Here is a 19,966-nt window from a genome sequence, read left to right as displayed (position 1 = left end):
TGTGCGTCTCTGTATAGTAAGAGTTATGTATGCAAGAATGCAAAATAAATAAGCTAGTAATGATACGAAGAAATCCGCGATGTCACATTGGATAAACCGCGGAAATTACTATTGAGAGAACAAAATACCACTGAATACTTTTAGTGAAACTGTCATGATGATAGGGCATTTCCAATATGAATGTCGTAAAATTAAAGATGACAAAATAGACATGTTTTAAAAAAAACTATTCATGTAAATAGATGACGGTTAAGAGAATAAGCGTGTTTACATTCTAGAGTAGAAGGCCGGCATTGGCAGTGATATAAACTACCCAATTGTAAGTTTACAAACGTAGGAGCCTTTAATATATAATAAGATTATTAACAATTCTCAACTGGACCGGACTAAAATTTACAGGATAGCGATTTTGTATAAACAATTTGGGAGTTGCAGATGCTTGTTAGGTTTTACGATTGACAATTTTAATAGTTAAATGATCCGTACTATAAGACTCTAAGGAGACATCCAAATGAAATAAAAATACATTCGTCATCCATAAATTGTATCATAGGAATTACATATATTTATACGCCTCGCCCTTCCTTGTCAACTGGTCAGATTTAAAGAATTACTCTCCCTGGTGTGATGTGAATTATGAAGACGTTTTACAAATTTGCACTAATTATTGAAGTTAGTTAGACTCGGTTACCTAGCGATTTAGCACGCCGCCTTACTTTCGATGGTCGCTGATTCAATTCCTCGCACGGTATAATTATTTGTATTGGTTTGGGTGTTATGTATATTATATATGTATTTACAAAAAAATGGATATAAGAATTTGTATTTGTTATTTAGTACCCATAACATACTCTGCTATATGTAACCATTTTCCTTGGAAAAATAATTAGATTAAAGGACTATATTCTAACAATAATATTTTTATTATATTTTAAATTCATCCAGTAACTATTATAATCTTGACTTGGTATTCACAGAAATAGATATAACTTAATATTATATTACAAGTCAATTGTTTACTGTTATTTTTAAACTAAGATAAGATATAACTTAAGTGTGATTTACGCATGTGGCACTCGCATACGTCACGACTTATATTATGATGTCCACAATGCTTTTTATTTATATAGGTGACGGTTACCACATCACGTCAGCCATCAGTTCCTTTGCCATTGCAGTTACATGAAATAATAACAACAGAGTGTTTTAGAATTAAAAATGCACTGGAATTTATGCTTACAATTTTATATCCAAAGGAAAATCAGTACAATCTTGCAGGCGAAAAAGAAAATTTCCAACTCTCCAAGAATTCCGATCCAACAGAACTTGAAGTAGCATTACTCAGTTATTCAAAACAAGTTCTGGTCGAAGTAAGGGTTAAATAATAATAATATTTATTTATTTCATTATTTGGATAGCAATTACATCGAAACCATCGTTATTACACGTCGTAAACTCTAGTTACTGAAACATTACGTCAGAATATAGACTATTCATTTTATGAGTATTACTCATTACGGTTATATTCTCCTTACACATTTCCTAAAACTCGATCCTACAGGACTTGAAGTCACGTCTCTAGCTATCTAAGTCCACATCCTGTGAATATTACGTAAAAAGTTCTAATATATGAGTCGTATCATAACTATCGAAACTTGTTATTAACTGTTAAATACGGGTCTAAATAAACTGTATTCTTTATGTTTTCATAAGAAAGAAAGCCAACGTTATTCACAGCATATATTTTACTTTCCAATAGTTTGTACCTATTGGACTTGCAGTCCCATCCTTAGCTAAGTCTAGTATACTACGCACCATAGTGTACTGTATTACACATGAGTAGTAGCGTATATAGCTTTAATGTGTAAGCAAATTACACATTAAAAAATCTAATATTCACCTGAGCTGTATCAGATCGCCTAGTTCCGCCGGCAACGATCTCAACTTGTTGTTGGACACGTCGAGTGTGTGCAGATTCACCAACTGGTTGATGTCCGACGGGATCCGTTGCAGGGAGTTGTCGTTCAAATACAAGGCGGTGAGATGCGTCAGTTGAAACAGTTGAGGCGCCAGGGCGCGAACACCTCCTGTTACCTGAAATTTTCAAATATAACCTATTAGATTTATTTTTATAATCTTATTATTCAATTAGTGTTCACACAAAATCTTAGTTGTTAACATTAACAGGTGTGTTTTCTATATATTTATCTTGGGATAGAATACCATATGAATTCACATCATTTTTTAATAATGTAATACAGAATAAATAAAGACATTATTTTCAGTTGAATCAGTGGCTTCAAATTAACAACGAAGAAAATTTACTTTTAAAATAAAAGTCAATTTTCTTCAGTGTTACTGTAACGAATAATTTCGAATATTCGACTAATTAAACAGGATTAGTCACAGACACACACATACAAACAATATTATTATCAAGAATTCTCTGCAATCACACTAATAAGAAAAAAATTAGAAATATTTTCCAGCTTGTTTTCTTAGTTCTATAGTCACTTTAATTCGAAATCACTATCTGTTTATGAAAGGGCTTAGTTAGCATGGTAATAGTTACTCTAAGATCCTACACTTATGACCTACAATGGGTTGTCATTGTGTTCTACTTTAAAGAATAAAAAATACACATGATTATCCTTTGCAGGTACTATATTAGTACATAAATTAACTGTAACTGATACTATTAAGGTTATACTGATAAGAATATTTTTATCAGAATCACAATAATATATACATGTTATTTCCTTATTTACCTCTGTTACAATTTAACAGTTGATGTAAAATCATCATTTACAATAGAATTGTTATATTATTAACATTATGTAGGTATAATATAAAAATTATATTAATTGTTGAGTAAAATTATATTATTAATGATGTTATTCTCAATTTCCCTCTTTGTTTCTATACCTAGTATTAATTTCACTGACTGTACGAGTGTAAAATTAATAGCATCAATCAATTAATGTATTATATGAACAGAATTTTACATTTTATAAATAAATTTAATAGAATAATACAAAATTTTAAAAATTTTGTTGCTGAAAAACAAACGTTCAATGACAACAATGTTTTTGCAAGCATGTATTAAATAAATTATCAAAATAACATATTTTGATAAACTTTGTATTTTAAAAATAAAAAACACATTTGCATGATTGAGGTTCGTTTCTTTATTTTTAGGACTAGATTTCTAAAAATAAAGAATTGAACTTCATAATATAACAGTGACGAATAAATTAAAATTTTATTTTATTTCTTGTATTTGTAAGAATATCGTTTTCTTATGCAATAGGAAATATAAAAAACGACGCTACTACTAAGTACTTCTTCTTCACTAGCTACTTCTTCATAAATGAAAACTATAAATAAAAGCTAGCCGAACTGGACGGTAGGTATAATGATAAAAAAAAATGACGCACAAAAGAATTCTATATACTTAAACGATTTTGACTTTGCCATTAGGTATGAACTAGGGGGAGAGGGGATTGTTAGTAATGTGGATTAATGACACCATTGCCAGCAATGTACCATGTCAAGTTGACCTCCGCGCGGTTCCCCCTGGAAACCATCGTGTTAAATTCCTACTGAATTTATCAAATCCACGCCAGCGTAAACCGTTAGCGCAGACGGGTGGACCATTCCATTATGATCAATAAAAAAAAACAGGTACGAACTGTGCTAACGGTATAAGCTGACGGGGCGCTAGAATAAGCATGAAATCAAGCCAGTCAGCCTATCATGGCGAATTCATCAGTAATTGAGGATTTTTTCCAGGGAGGACCACATGAATGAAAACATACCTCAAGCGTGGTCCAGCCTCCTCGACGGCCGGACGCCCTCTCCGCCTCCGACATAATGTGGTATGTGCGCCCGCTCGCGCCCTCATGCTTGTCTTTGTTGCGAGACATACTGACACCTGGAACATTCATGTCTTACTGGAATTACAGAGTACAGAGAACACTTATACAGAGACAGAAATACTCCTTCGGAATTGCTATCCATGTGATGTACAGTTGCTATTCATGGCATCGGAACGTAATGTCAGTGATACTCATTACATATGCGACGCTTGCCACTATCCATTAGGTGGGCCGTCAGAATACTTGCCATTCGAATTCAATAAAAAAAAATATTAAGCCCTTTTAAACAAAAAGAACTTAGAAGAAAATCTTAAAGAAAACTAAAGGCATCAACTTTATAGTACCCGTACCCGTACCCGCGGTTTCATCCGCCTGAAGTTTATAGCCCATATGTTATTCTATTATTGTAGTTTCATTAAAATCCATTCAGTAGTTTTTGCGTGAAACGGTAACAAACGTCCGTCCATCCATACACACAAACTTTACAATTTTAGTAACAATAAATAGATAGACATAGATGTATTCCATCTAATGTTAGCAGTCAACTTTAAAAGTAGTTAAATTATTATACGTACTGGCCGTATAGTAACTTGATAAATGACTTATTTAGTAGGTACCATAGAATTATCAATCTCGATTTCTGTCTACAAATGTTTAGAAAATAATAAAAAAATCTTATCTAATGTAATCAAAGCATAAAAGAACACTATCAGCATGTTTACACTAAACCAACATTCTAAATATAACAATTATAATTTTGTTTAGTATGTTCTTCATTGGAAGAATTCAATTGGAAGAAAATATTTATTTCAAGTAAATTGAAATAAATATTTTTAACTGCAAATAGACGTGTAATACATCTGTGATAAACTGATAACTTTTATTATTTGGTGTTATTTAATATTATATTAACTAGCTGTGTCAGCAGTTTCACTCCCATTAAATATATATTGTATTCAACACTGCTATATTACAGTAGTTTTATTAAAAGATGTTGAGTAGTTTTTGTGTGAAAGAATAACAATCATCCGTCCATCTAAAGTTTGTGAGTATGGATGATTAGATAATCATCCATACTCACAAACTTTAGTGTTTATAATAAAATAAGATATTGCAATGCACTGTCCAAATACAAATAATAACAATAAAGATTTTAACTGATACTAAACTTTTTTAAGAATAGTGATAAAAACTTTTCTAAATTAACTAATTAATGATTAATTATCAAGATTTGTTTATTTGTTTGTACAATTTTAATGTAGTGGCAATTATAGTAGGAAGATAAACTATGATTACACATTGATAAAATATATTTTTGTAAATTATCATTTCATTTTATCACATACTAGTGGTCAGCTTACCCTCAACCAGGTATTCCTAACTCATCATAACCTTGCCTTTATCCCATTAATTGGGTCTGGGCCTGTATGTCCTTTTCTTCCACTGATCCCTATCAGCCGTCACATCTGAGCTTACTCTCCTTTAATACATATCATCTTTCACACAATCCATCCACATGTTTTTGGTTATGCTTTACCTTCGCCATATTGAGTTTTATATTGTAACATATGGCTGTCATATAAAAAAATTCCTTTCAAGTTCTGAAATAGGAATAGTGTTTTCTGTGGTTTATTCGTCTCATAACAAAACTTACTTTCTGCATAATATTAGTACAGAAGTAAAATCTGAGCCAATTATGTTCATTGAATAGGAAAACCATTATATAATGTTATTTACCATTGTTAACAAATTAAGAGCATAAATTAATTTTGTTCCAGTGACTTGTACCTGTGTTGTACTATAAGTATTTAAATAACATTTTAAAGTTCAGTTAAAAGATCAATTTAATTTTAATTATAATGTTACAATATATAAAACTTTGTTACAGGCGGAATAAATAACAGTAGAAAGGAATAAATATAATGGTGTTTGCTACACCATACATAACTATTGCCATTCCATTTGGCATTACAAATCTTTGGACAATGATTATTCAGCATGCAAGTAGGTCAATTTCTAATCTATTCAAGTCATGTTTTAGTTGTTTCATTTTTATATAAACTGGTTGATTCTACATTGAATAAAAAACAATATAAATGATATAAATGTTAAATCAAAACTATTAATAACTAGATGTTACCCGTGACTTTGTCCACATGGAAATATTTTTTTTTAAATAAATAAACTTTGAAGTGGCCAAAGTTACTTCTTAAAAAATAAACTTACTACAGTGAAATGATGTCAAAATCTGTTCATTAGTTTCAGAAATTAGCAATGAAATGCACACATACAAAAACTTTTAAAATTATCTCTTTGATATAAGCACCATATGCACTTTCATAGGCATTTAGTGAAAAGCTATTATTTTGAAATATCAAACACACACATCAATTTTATTAATTTGTATAGATTAACAATTTCCTATACTGTGCGAGATTGCACATAGACAGACCACCATTGGTAATATACACTTATAACAGATTAATTTTTGTTGTCAGTGTAAAATAAAGAGGTATTAGTATTATTATAATAATGAATAATCTTTTTCAATTAACTTTAGATAATTCCATAACCTTTTAAATTTACAATTAACAGTAAGTGGAAAACAATTCTATCTCTCACACAATCTTAATTCTGAACAAGGTTTTGTAGTTCTTTTGCTATAGATTATACTGATCTATCATAGACCACAATGTTGACAAAATATATATTACAAAATGTGTCTTGCAAGAATTATGTTAGTAGAAGCACTTAGACACTAACATTGTCACATACAATTATGTTTTTTGCAGATATGCGAGATTAAGTTGGTGCAATCATTGCTAATTCACATATATACAAACCAGTTTTGTTGAAAAACTTTGTTGCCATTCATAAAAAAGAAGTGCACCTGGCATTACTTTAATCTCAAGTACTTTATACTTTAACAATACTTTCTACATAATCTTCTACATGGGTAACTTTACACATAAGTACCTGACCAACAACTGTAAGTTCTCCTATATCAAGTATGAAATGTAGCAGAAAAATAAAAATGTACTGACAATTTAGTAAATAATTAATAGCAGAGCATATAGAATGTAGGCACTTTTAAAGGCATAAAATTTGATGATTTCATGCATGTGTGCACCTGCACCTGAACAATAGATATTTAGAATTACCTTCAAACTGCTTGGTCCAACAGGATTCCAACAAATTTACTTTGACATAGAAAAATACACTATAATATCAAGAATTAAAGTAACTATTAAGTTGTTTTTTGTAATATCACTTTTTGTTCTAGATCTGTGTCATGTCTCCACCATACCTACCATAACTAATGACAGATTTGTACTTTCTAACTACAAATTGTAATAATATAACAACTACATGAAAAACTTGAATATATCAATATTAACATTTTCAATGATACACTACAATACCTTGGCACGATATAAATATATCTTATATTACATTTTAGATTCTATACAAAACTAAGTAAACATTGATAATAATTGTTATTGTAATTATGGATATCAAATTTATGCGATATATGTGATATTTATAGAAGAGTTATACCTTATTAACACCGCGAAGGGTCATTAGATGTGTTAAAAAGACTTTGTTCAATAAACTAGTCTCTTCTTTCGAAAAATAAGTATAACAGAACAGTTCCATAACCTCCGAAGTTCGGGAGGAAGACCTAGGAAATTGAGTGAAATAACAATTACAATATGATTTTAACAAGTATATAATGGTAATTCGATTGAAAAACCTAGGATTTAATTCATTACTTGAATGATTTACATGTAAATGCGTAGCATCTTTGTGTACAGCTGACAACTAAAAGATGGGTCGTCTCGACGCCTAGTCCAAGCGCCAAATCACATTCAGTATTGACAACAATAATTAATACAAAATAAATATATCTGACTTCAATAAATACCTTCATCTACTCCTTAAAAGCTTTTACTTCGTTATGGATTATAGTAACGGGAATAAATCACTGTAAACACACAAATATCACAATCTTGACAAACACGACATCAAACGTCCATTTACCGACTGCAGCGCCAATCGACATTGGCGGTGAGTTCTAAAACTTTTCATTGTATTGTGGCGATCATAGACAATTTATATTTTTTAAACGTACCTGTGCTAATTCTGTACAACAACAGTAATAGGAAATTATATAAACCAATGCAATAGAAATTTAATGAATAATGTATTAAGTTCTTATTTTATTCAATATCTAAACTGAAAAAGAATTTTCACACGTCGGACTTAGGGATTACGACCTTTTTACAGAGTCCAGGGACCTAGTCATATAACAATATTTCTAACAGATTAAAACTTATGGATTTTGTACGAACTGTTTAAATATTTCAAATGTGAGCATAGTTTAAAATTGCATTTATTGAATGGTCCGTACATAAAAACAAAGTTTTAGATTTAAATTTGCAAGAGTGAGAATTGTTAACAGCACCCTTATACAATTAAGAAAAAATCCGGCCACAATATAAAAATAAATTAACAATTACTGATAATAATATTGTGTAGTTTATACCTGTATTATATTATATCACACATCATCTCCAAATATGTCTTTTTTAGATACAGGATAGCTTATATTCGTCTTTGCATACATATCTACAAATGTTGTGTTGATAATGGCGTGTTTCCTCAATTAATGAAATTTAGCAAATTAATTCCACTCTTTAAATCTGGAGATAGATTTGAGCTAGGCAACTATAGACCAATTTCTATTTTGCCAGTTCTAAGTAAAGTATTTGAAAAGATTATGTTTAACCAAATGTTAAAATACTTCAGGGATAACGGACTGCTTCACAGTCAGCAATATGGTTTCACTGCCGGCAAGTCTACTACTGATGCAGGTGTAGCGCTTATTACACATATATTCGAATCATGGGAAAACTCACAGGATGCTCTCGGCGTTTTTTGTGACTTGTCGAAGGCGTTTGATTGCGTAGATCATGAAACACTTTTGTACAAGCTCAAACATTATGGTATTAGAGATAATGACCTAAGTCTAATGAAAACTTATCTAGAGGATAGGGTGCAAACTGTAGATATTGATGGTGTAAAGTCTAAGGGAACTAATATAAAAATGGGCGTTCCTCAAGGTTCAATATTGGGCCCATTTCTCTTTTTAATTTATATAAATGACCTTCCCTACATGGTAGAGAAAGTTGCAGATATAGTGTTATTTGCGGATGATACTTCGTTAGTGTTTAAAATTGGTCGCCAATGTAATCAATTAGACGATGTAAATTATGCTATCTCTGCTATACTAAATTGGTTCACATGTAATAATCTATTATTGAACTCCAACAAAACTAAGTGCATTAAATTCACGCTGCCTAATGTAAAACAAGTAAATACGCAGCTATTGCTTAATGATGAAATAGTAAATTTTGTTAATGATACAGTTTTTTTAGGAATAACAGTGGACTCGAAGTTACAATGGGGGCCCCATATTTCAAAATTAGCCAGTAGACTTAGTTCTGCTGCTTATGCAATTTGAAGGATAAGGCAATTAACAGACGTGGCGACGGCAAAACTTGTATATTTTAGTTATTTCCATAGCATTATGTCATATGGCATACTGCTATGGGGTAAAGCTGCCGATATAAATACTATATTTATTTTACAAAAGAGAGCCATACGTTCTATTTATGGTATGGGTTCTAGAGAGTCATTACGTCAATGCTTTAAACAATCAAATATCCTCACCGTTGCCTCACAGTACATTTATGAAAATATTATGTATACAAGGAAAAACTTAGATAGTTTCAAGAAACTTAAAGACTGTACAAGTAGAAACTTACGCAATAAAAATAAGCTAATTTTACCTAAATGCCGTCTACACAAAGTTAGTAATTCATTTTATGGTAATTGCGTAAGATTCTATAATAAACTGCCAGAGTCTACGCTAAATCTTACAGAGAGGCAATTCAAATCTTATATTAAACAAATGTTATGTAAAAAAGCCTATTATAAGATAGATGAATTTATAGATGATAGCAATATATAGCAAGAATAAGTTTATTTGCGGGCAACGTTATAATTTTAATTTTCATACTGCTTTCTTGATATATGATAGCGTAGCGGCTTTTGTATTGATTGCCGCATGCATCCTTATGTAAAGTGCGAATACTGTAACTACCATATAGTAATTTTTGTAGCTGTGACGTGGTCGTGTGGAATGAGTAGTCATGCTCACTAAAATGTCCAGACATGTGGCGGCGTGGTGGGCCGGGTCAATGGGCTCCCTAAAATATGGTCGAGCGCAGTGATGGCTGGCTCATCCGTCATACTCGTGAACGAGTGCTGCTTGTAGGGACTGGTCTGCTCTTATCACTACGACTGATTTAATCTTATTGCATGATTATATTTGACCCAAAAAATTAGTGCTTGTTGGTAGTTTGTATTCACACGTTTCGACTTGTAAATGTAAACTTACAAGGATTATTTAAAAGAGCAACACACAAGTTTCTTGCTCGTTCTTCTTGTGATGAGACAGCTTTCCGAACGAGTGGTAGATAAAAAACAAATTGTTATGACTATTCAAAAGTGCTTAAATTAAGTTTATTTGAATAAATGATTTTCTATTCTATTCTATTCTATTCTAAATCACAACATACATATTACTGTGATAAATGAGTATATGTAGGTAGAATAAATATAAAATTAATTGTAGTACTGTTTACTGTCCAGTTTCGGTATATATGTTATAGTCTTTTGTCTGTAATTAAACACCATAATATAAAACACTATTTAGTTTGGGACTAGATGAAGCTATGTAAATTGTACGTTAGGTATTTCTATTCATTTAGATCCTGCAATTGGAGGGACATTTTGAACTTAGACTTTGTCTACCGAATAATCGTTCAATGGCCAGCAACGGCCGTTTGCCATTAGCTGGGTGGTAAGTAGACTAGTATCTACTAGTCTACTTACCAGCCAGCTAATTTATAACTAACTATCTAACTATCTAGTTAGAACCATAAAAAACATATATAGTTTTACGAATGCATATAAAAGGAAAAATGAAGTCAGACACTTTTATTAATTGTATTGTAGTCAATGATGTGATCTTTGGCCTGTCGATTTACATTATCATAATTCTTTACCTAAAACTTACAGTACACTTTGTTTCAGTGACAGCTAGTGCCCATAATGTGCGCCATTAAAAAGTTATAGTCGTTGTTTGGAATGTTATTATAAACTCATTATAGTAATAATATTTGTAAACTTGTAATAACAGCATTAATTATTTATATAAAAAGTATTAAATTCATTTTAATTTAGCGAAGTACTAAATTAAGGTAAAAAATGGTGGAAATAAGTAAATTAATGCTAGAACAATCTGGTTTGGGCAAACTTCAGTGCCAAGAATTATTTCATCCAGGAGCGAACTGTATTAAGAGTAGTGGTATTATGTTCTTTGCATGTTTGAAAGGAAGCTTCTATTTCTATTTACCTATATACACAGTAAGTACGTGCAAAAAGTATTTCAAAAATATAGGTACACTTTAGAATATTTATATTTTGTTACATATAATACTAAAAAAATATTGTTACTGAAATTCTTAATACTTCCCAATAATAATAATTAATCCCATAAATCTTCCAAAAATAAATCTCTGATCAAGAAATATCTAAAACTGGTAACTCAATATGCGTACACTATAATTAGATTATAGATTTATAATTAATTTTGGAATTGAGTTACAGTGGTAAGTCTTTATTTTTCGTTTAATATCTATGTACTAATGAAGAAAACAATAGAGTTGAATTCCCCTTATTTAGCTAATTCTTAGAATGTTATAAAACGTGCCTTTGAAATAATTAACGGCATTTAATCCAGTCACCATTATCCACTTCCTCATCGAATTTTTATACACAATATGCAGTGTTTTTTTTGTTACATTTTTATAAGGTACAATAATTATAAAAAATTAATGAAAGCGAAAGTGAATAAATCTGCAACTTCATTTTGCATAGTAATTAAAATATTTCGTTGAAAATCGCTTTGCGATGGTTTCGGTTTCCATCAATTTAAATATGTGGATCTAAAAGAACGAACTAGTTCTCAAGAATACTGCGACTTAATTTGAGTGATGCTAGTCGCGAACTACTATCTGTTACAATTGAGAATTTTTAATAACATTGTTACATAATTGAAGCCCAATGCTGCTGGCCACAATCAAGCCACGGTCCAAAAATGTATTAATCCATTTCTTAGATATTTTGAAAGAAATAATTAATAACATTTTATTTCTGACCATAGATTTAGTAAGTTTAAGTTTCAACTGATTTGACTTCTGCACAGAGTACGTTTGAGTAATATTATGTTTGTGCTAGGCTGTATAGTCTCGTACCTTTGCCTATCCACTTGTGGATAAAATATACCACTACTATTATGTTTGTGACAATTGCAACTTTTCATTTTCTTTTCCTACAATTTGTATTAACATCAAATGAATTTCATTACAGTAATGTAAAACATAATTATTTATTTTTATTTAGATTTGATTAAATTAAGTTAAAAAAAAAAGAATCTTAAGCCTTTCAGCGAGCAAAAAGTATTAAATTAGGGTCGTATAAATGAATCACAAATGTATTCGATAGTATTTTCATTAACAACATTGTCTTCTTCATATATATTTTAAAAACGCAAACCTTCCAACGGTTTAGTGCCTATTTATGCCTTGAACACTGATTGTCTAATGACAATACAAGTACAAAACTTGTCTACTTTTTGTGTGCAATAATATAGAGAACGACCAGCCAACTCAATAACTGTGTCACAGAACATCACACTTCTGATGAATTCTGGTACTATATACAGATATCGTATCGGATTCAGATATTACATAGATTAGAACAGTACCATAATGTATACATCATTAAGCTTTACTGTTTAATAAAAAAGCTTGTCATTACACTTGACTATCTCAAAATTTATTGTGAAAATATTAAATAAATTATGGTATGTTGAAAATTTTGATATAGTGAAGTATTGTATCAATTATAAAAATGGTTGAGGCAAGTAAACTATGGTTTGAGAAAGCCTGTAGTGGCTGTGAATGCCAGGAGTTGATACACCCTTGGACAAATGGCTGTAACAATGCCACTTCATCAATGCTTCTAAGTTGTATCCGGGGAAGTTACAAGTTTTATGCCATGGTCTATCTAGTGAGTACTTATTATGTTATACTTTTTTCTTAATCATAGAGCTGGATTGATTAGAATAGTATATACATATTCTTTATTCAAATAAGCTTGAATTACATAGCCTGTGGCTTTCAACAAATGTATAATAAAATAGTATAAATTCATTAAAGTAAAATGCTTCAGTAATAAAATAGATTAGTCATACATAATCAGAGGTATCTGTGCTGTTATGTGTTTATAATTTGTCTTATAAGATTTGTTCTCGGATAACAAACTAATAATACTGTTGTTTGTACCAAATGTATAAAAGATTCTGATAGATATTAATAAAAAAGATACTGATTAAAACTGATTAATGTTAAATGAGTACACACACCATTCTTGTGACCAAATTTGAACTGATTTTTGGGAAATATGAAATGTAAATGTTGCAAAATAATGTATGATGTTAGTACGTACAAATATTTTAATGAAATTTTTTTAAAAGGTCTGGGTGGTATGGTCGAATAAAGAACAACAAAACTCAGGTTTCTATAGACAGGTTTTGTTGTTGTTTATTCCATAGGTATAGTGTATATACATATATGTTATATTTTTATTGCATATAACAGTACTAATGGAATGACCTTAATCTTTAATAGTAGTGTATTTGTAAGAAATTAATAGATTCCAGGAATAAATATGAGGAGGTATTCCTGATATGAATGAATATATAATATAATTTTGTAAATACTTTTACATTTTGCCACATTCAAATTCAAATTAAAAAGTTATTTATTCATGTAAGAAATTTTTGCCGATTATGAATGTCAAATTTTTTATATTATAATTTTTCCCTACCATCCAGTTCAGTATATTTAAATTAATTATTGCAATAATGTTAAAAAATATAATATTGATTGTTACTATCTATGTATGGTATGTATAAATACTTAAACTAACTATTTAAGAATAACTACTAATATAAGAATGGCTTAACTTTTAAGCTATACATTTTCTATATACTAGAGAATTTATTCTAACAATTCTGTAATTAGTTCTGCAGATTTCGCATGTACATAAATTACCAAAATGACTATAAAGATTATTTTATGTCAACAGATTCAAATATTAATGAAAGGCAAGAAGTTGGGCAAGAAAGAAATGTTGGAGCAGTTCAAGCTATATTTGAAATCAGGAATATTTGGCTTGACAGTGGGCAGCTCATTTGTTACATTAAATTGTATATTCAGGTAATAAAATATTGAATATATTTAACTGCTATATTCTTACTATGAATAAATTTCATTTAATTACACCATATGAGTGAGAATCATGATTGTAATTAATGTAAAATCTTCTGCCACTTTTCTGTATTTTATATTAGGAGTTCACTACTAATATTATTTACTAATTTACACTTTTACACAAACTTTACTTTTATTTATGAAATGAGATATTCTAAAATAAAAGTAGCCTAAGTTACTTCTTACAACATAAGCTATCTGTGAGTTAATTACCATTGAAATCGGTCCAGCCGTTTCAGAGACTAATAAGAATAAATAGACAGACAGATAAAAAGTTTTTTAATATATTTTTGGATCTCAGTACCATATAGATATGTATTTAGTGAAAAGCTGTTAATTTGAAATTATAACACCCTTCAATCTTATTTGTTTGTTTAGATATAGTCCTAATGCTTCTATATTTTTGTTAGGAAGCTGTTTTTCAGTCAGTTCTCATACTACACAACAGTGCTGCTTCCATGTACCATCAGTGGGCTTGCAGTTTACTTCGAGCCTCCACATAGAAGAATACTTGTTTTAAATCTATTTGCTAATTTGGTAAGTACAATAATGTTGACATAGTTTCTTGTCAGTTGTCGATAATTGTGAATATTGATGAAATGAGAACAAAGTCAGGGGAGGCAGCCCATTGTGGCGAATTAACTACGATAGTTTCGATCTATTATTTCTGGAAGTTGAGCTACAAACCCACAAACTACTATATCTTTCCAGAAAAACGCAATTTCATCGAATTCTAAATCGTCTAAAGATACGTCTTATTAAAAATATTTTGTACATTCTATTGTAGGTATTCGAATATTGGGTGCGTACATTAGAAATGAAAGGATGGCTTCGGCGGTCCTCTGGCAGAGAAACACTCATATTCATGTTGGGTAGTGCAGTCCTTTTCTATCTTATGCGGAAAGAAAGAGAGAACGATAAACGAACTCCAATTTTCTGGTATGTAGAAATGTAAGAACTGAAACTTAATTGCATAATGCAGTAAATGTTACTGAATTGTAACAGATTAAAATTGATGGGATAATAGATAATATTTGGAATTCTCTATGAACCATTTAAGCGTTGCACATATAACCAAATGTAGTATACCCAATTGCAATTGTGAATAAGCACATAAGGATTGTTACACATGTTATTCTGTTATAGAAATGTTAAGAATTGTTAGTAAATACGTTACCTAATTAAGTCCCAGTTTTAAGGTAGAAACAATGACATATTTTTTTTACCTACTGACTCGGTAACAATCGTAATAATACATCGAGTTTCGATAATTTAACCTTGTCCGCTGTCTTATGTTGATTTGATGTCGTATGGGCTAATTTAAACAGAAACACAGTTAATTAACGTTTTTTAACGCAGTTTAGCTTGAGGTTGATTGAAATTTGATTGTGGTTTTAAAATTACATCCATTGTGGTCTAATGTATTATATAGGTTAGGGTTAGTTAGTTCTACAGAGATATGATCCTATAGACCCTATAGGATCTCTATGTCTCTGGAGAGATTCTACGATTGCTTCATATAGGGCGGGCCACCATATATTCGTCATATATAACATACCAACACACATCATATTACACATATATGCAACACACTAATAGTCGACATCACTCATTTTTGATGTAAAATATAAACACAGGTTCTTTACTCCACCGAGAGTATCTAAAGAAGTCGGAGAGCCTATAGAAGGATATGAAGGCAGAAGTCCCGCGTGCCCCCACAAGGATCCATGTATGAACTATATTTTAAAGGTAAATGTTATACTTATTCACCTTTCTGGCTATTCAGTATATAGATATTTGTGTCTCTTATCAGGATGATGGTAATTCCATCAATATCTCATAGTATTCATTGTAAGTGTACAGGGAATACATCTCCACGCGCTGGAACCTAAGTCGTCCCGTACGTTTAGATTGTGGATTGAACTACCTTACGGAGTGTTTCCTTTAAAAAATCTTAATATACATATTAACGCAACCTGTAGTCGGCAACGTGCACGTGACACCCCTGCTGTTTCAGGCGTCTATAGGATACGGTAACCGATTACCATCAGAAGGGCCGTATGGTTGTTTGCCACTATCGTAAAATTAAAAATTTATTTACTTTCAAAGTAAAGTTAGAGTATATGCTGTAATTTTCTAAAGTAAAAACAGTACACAATGTAGTATCACATATAAATACTTTAGGTCCACCTACATAAAGTAAATAGCATATGAGCTTGTCAAGTAAATCAGCTATAGTGTATATATTTTATTCCAGGGTACAGCTAAGCTGTTTGGCGTGGGCTGTGCAATGACGATGCTGCGAACTATTATTCCTCGGATACTGACCCCGGCGAAAGCTTTTAAGTCATTGAAGTTGTCGCATCTCAAGCTCGGGTTGTTCTTTGGCGGTTATATTGGCATTTATAGGGTGAGATGACCACTATACTAATATTATAAAAGGCGTGGTACGAACTTTGCTATAAAAAATAGGGGTTGATTGTGGTTCACCCTTTTAATTTAGGGTTGTTTGCATTTCTTAATGCCAAAACATAAAAAAACAAACATTAAAAAAAATCTGGCATGATTATCGCTTAGGGATATTTAAAAATAGATAATAAACTATTCTCAAATCACTATCTCTCCGTGTATACAGGTAAAATTCATCAAAGTCGTTACAGTCCTTTCAGAGAAGTATTACAACTAACACTGATACGAAACTTTTATATTCTCATAAATAAAGGTGCCTTATTTATGTAAATTATTAAATATAAAATTCTCCCGACGTGAAGACCCGGTTAACAATGTAAATAATGTGTCTTAAACATGCAAGTTTAAAAATAACTGTAACATGGCTTCTGATAAGTTAGTTGCAATAAAATTAGTAATTTAAACACTTGTGACTTTATTTTTTGCAAACTAATTTATCGTAATTACGTAGTCACGTAAACGCTGTCTAATAGTAGTGTACGTGGATATAACTATTGAATGTAATTATAGTTTAATTTTCTTATTTGCATGCGTCCTTGTACGCCAATCAATTTCGTTACTCTGAGATTACCTTGAAAACATTTTATCCAGTATTATTATTATCTGATTCCATTTGTACATGCGTACTTAGTATATTTAAAGTCTGTTATGTTTTGTGTTTTTATGAAAATATGAAATATTTTTGTACTTTCATTAAAAGTATGTATATCGCTGGTGTTCTTAAAATAGAAATTAATGTAACACTAATGTAATGTCTGTCTATATCTGTAAGTATATGAAAATAGAGCATCGAGAAACTAAAAGATCGTGAGTTCTGACAACTCCAATCGCAACTGGCATTTACAACTTCGCCGGATAATATGAGGCGAGTGCAGATGACACTCCAAATCCGCGGAAGGACTTATGGTGCTGAAGGTCAACTCCCGCCTGACGGATACGACTTTAGTCTGAGGTCACCCTTAAGGGTTCCCGTAGGGAATCTCGGCTCAGGCTGACGTAATTTCGATTCCGTTTCGAATTGGACGTGGGATCGATCGGTGTCAGTAAGCGTGATGTAGACGAAGTCGCGCTGGTCAGATAGTTTATTAGTAGCCTGAAATAAATAAATAAAATATGTATTATCATTGTTTCAGTTGGTGGTGTGCCTACTATGCCGGTCGCATGGCCGAGATAGTGCCCTATTCGCTGCGCCCGCGGGTTTCCTCGCCGGACTCGCGTTCAGGGCTGCCCCCTCTACACCTATTGCGTTGGCACCGCTCACTTCTAGTTTACAGGTTTAAATTTATAATGTTATGCGAAGGAACGCGGATCATGTCTTATGGAAAGTGTATAATGTGAATGTCTTTTATTCATATATTGAATAAAAGAAGAGTATGTTCAGATATGACGACCGATAGAGAGCAGTGGAAGAGAATGACATACTGCGCCGACTCAAATAATGGGATAAAGGCAAGGCAATGATGATGATGATTTTTTAAGTTCACTCTCTCACTATTTGATAAAGCTGACATATTATACATTATATCATTCCGTAACAATCCCCATATGAATTAGTTTTGTCTTACAGCAGTGAGGAGTTGGTCGGTCAATTACAAACACGGCTTCGCAACCCCGGCAATATTAGCAATCTCTTACAAGTTGTCTGTAAGAAACTGCTAATAGCGATAAGACCTCGTTTTGTAAACATTTTCATTGTACTGTACAAATTATATTTCATGTTAATGTAGTTTTCTGTATGTCTACTAATCTGGTCTAAAAAGCTTAGACTTAATTTATAAAACATTTTTTTAATAATAGCAGAAGCCAAGAAGTAAATAAAGTTATTTTTGCAGATTCTAAGCTCCTGGGCATACCAAAAAGGTATGATCCCTGAGCATTGGCCGGTGGTGGAGATCCTCTACTGCCTGTGCCAGGGGCTGCTGTTCCACGCGAGGGTGATGCACGAGGATGTTTGTCCGCGGTACATCATCAATTTGATGCACACTGTTACCAGCTCTAAGTGAGTATTACTCGTGTTTTTTTATATTATATTTATATAAAAAATACTAGCAGAGTACTAGTATTTTATACTAGAGGTCATTTATAGATATGTATGACTGTATGAAGTAATTTTATTATAAGGAAAGTAAACTTCACTTATAAGAGGGAGACTGTATAAAGCCGCCTGGATATATGTGTCTCTCTCATATATTTCAGCGGTCAAACTTGACTTATAAACTGTAGAATAAAGGTACTATATGAATTTTGAACAGTATATAGTCAATCCTATAGCTGAGCAGTTTGAATAAAACATTTTATTTTTCTAATTATTTCTTCAAATTTCCACTTAACTTTTCGGTAAAAATATTCAGTATTATTACTATGTCCTATTTGGCTTTAAACTTAGTATATATTTATTATAACCTTGTCATCATTATGCCTCGTGCTCAGTGGTAGTAACAGTATAGCACTTACTTCCCGTAGTTGCGGATTCGATTTCTCGCACAGTACTAACATTTATATTTATGAGCATGATCTTTGTTTGTATTGGTATTTACAAAACAAAGTATTCATATATAGTGGCCTAGCACTATTTCGAGATAACTCTCCTTTTATGCTTATTATTCATGATTAGTATTGTATATTTTTAATCGACTTGCAGTGTCCATTAATCTGTGCAAACTCTTCGATTCCAATAAAACATTTTTACATAATTTTTCTTTATTTTCAGGGCTGACGAAATTCAAAGTGCTTTTATACAGAAGATGCTGAAATCACTGTGAGTCTCATTTTAGCGACTTTGGCAGAACTATCCACCATTTTATATGTATAGGTCAATTAAATTAAGAATCTCTAAACTGCAACTTAAAATTTGTAAAAGCAATACTATGTCATCCGATAGGTGAGGTCAATCTGTCGAATATCATGAATAAATTGGCATTTGAATAAGCTAGTTAAGTAAATTAACATGTTTATGTTTTTAAGGAGAAGGCACGTTTTCGACTCTATCAATTTGGTGATAAGTACTGTAATGCGGTAATCTCGATTTTAACAAAGGTACCCTACATTTTTTATTTATAAATCGTAATAGGACGTTTACACTCTTGCGCTTAACGAGACACGAGTGCTTGATCTATCTGTCCCGATAGTGTAAACGCACTATACGATTAAGGT

The 19,966-nt window shown here is 31.4% G+C and overlaps 2 protein-coding genes across 3 annotated transcripts in view; one reads left to right on the top strand and one right to left on the bottom strand.

Annotated features, from left to right (window-relative positions):
- The window catches only part of LOC131851976 (CCR4-NOT transcription complex subunit 6), a 180,946-nt gene extending 173,038 nt beyond the window's left edge, over positions 1–7,908 (bottom strand). Inside the window, exons 1-3 of one of the 2 annotated variants that reach the window (XM_059202536.1) lie at positions 7,804–7,908; positions 3,819–3,934; positions 1,901–2,094 (exon numbers count right to left, since the gene is read on the bottom strand). In XM_059202536.1, coding sequence (XP_059058519.1) covers positions 1,901–2,094; positions 3,819–3,926 — 302 coding nt within the window. In that variant the 5' untranslated portion in view covers positions 3,927–3,934; positions 7,804–7,908. Of the gene's footprint in view, positions 1–1,900; positions 2,095–3,818; positions 3,935–7,436; positions 7,491–7,803 lie in introns of those variants that run through there. The other variant, XM_059202537.1, reaches the window with a different exon arrangement.
- A 3,136-nt stretch (positions 7,909–11,044) lies between these two features.
- On the top strand, positions 11,045–19,966 carry LOC131851933 (transmembrane protein 135-like). Its single transcript, XM_059202491.1, has 9 exons — positions 11,045–11,372; positions 14,160–14,290; positions 14,755–14,881; positions 15,132–15,283; positions 15,982–16,093; positions 16,602–16,754; positions 17,947–18,087; positions 18,646–18,812; positions 19,524–19,966. Exons 1-9 carry the CDS (start codon positions 11,214–11,216, stop codon positions 19,573–19,575), a joined length of 1,194 nt encoding a protein of 397 aa, XP_059058474.1. The 5' UTR covers positions 11,045–11,213; the 3' UTR covers positions 19,576–19,966.

This window comes from Achroia grisella, unplaced genomic scaffold (genome assembly GCF_030625045.1).
Source record: "Achroia grisella isolate CSIRO2021 unplaced genomic scaffold, CSIRO_AGI_Agris_v1 utg821, whole genome shotgun sequence".
NCBI classification, from domain to species: domain Eukaryota; kingdom Metazoa; phylum Arthropoda; class Insecta; order Lepidoptera; family Pyralidae; genus Achroia; species Achroia grisella.
The sequence above is the reverse complement of the archived record's forward strand: the minus strand, read 5'-3'. Positions and strand labels throughout refer to the sequence as shown.

What these genes read in the sequence shown, in the direction of transcription:
- LOC131851933 (XM_059202491.1), top strand. Translation starts at nt 11,214, where the DNA reads ATGGTGGAAATAAGTAAATTAATGCTAGAACAATCTGGTTTGGGCAAA. An exon ending in TAAATCTATTTGCTAATTTG is followed by an intron (nt 14,882 to 15,131) that starts GTAAGTACAATA and finishes ATTCTATTGTAG; the next exon opens with GTATTCGAATATTGGGTGCG. An exon ending in CGCTCACTTCTAGTTTACAG is followed by an intron (nt 18,088 to 18,645) that starts GTTTAAATTTAT and finishes TTATTTTTGCAG; the next exon opens with ATTCTAAGCTCCTGGGCATA.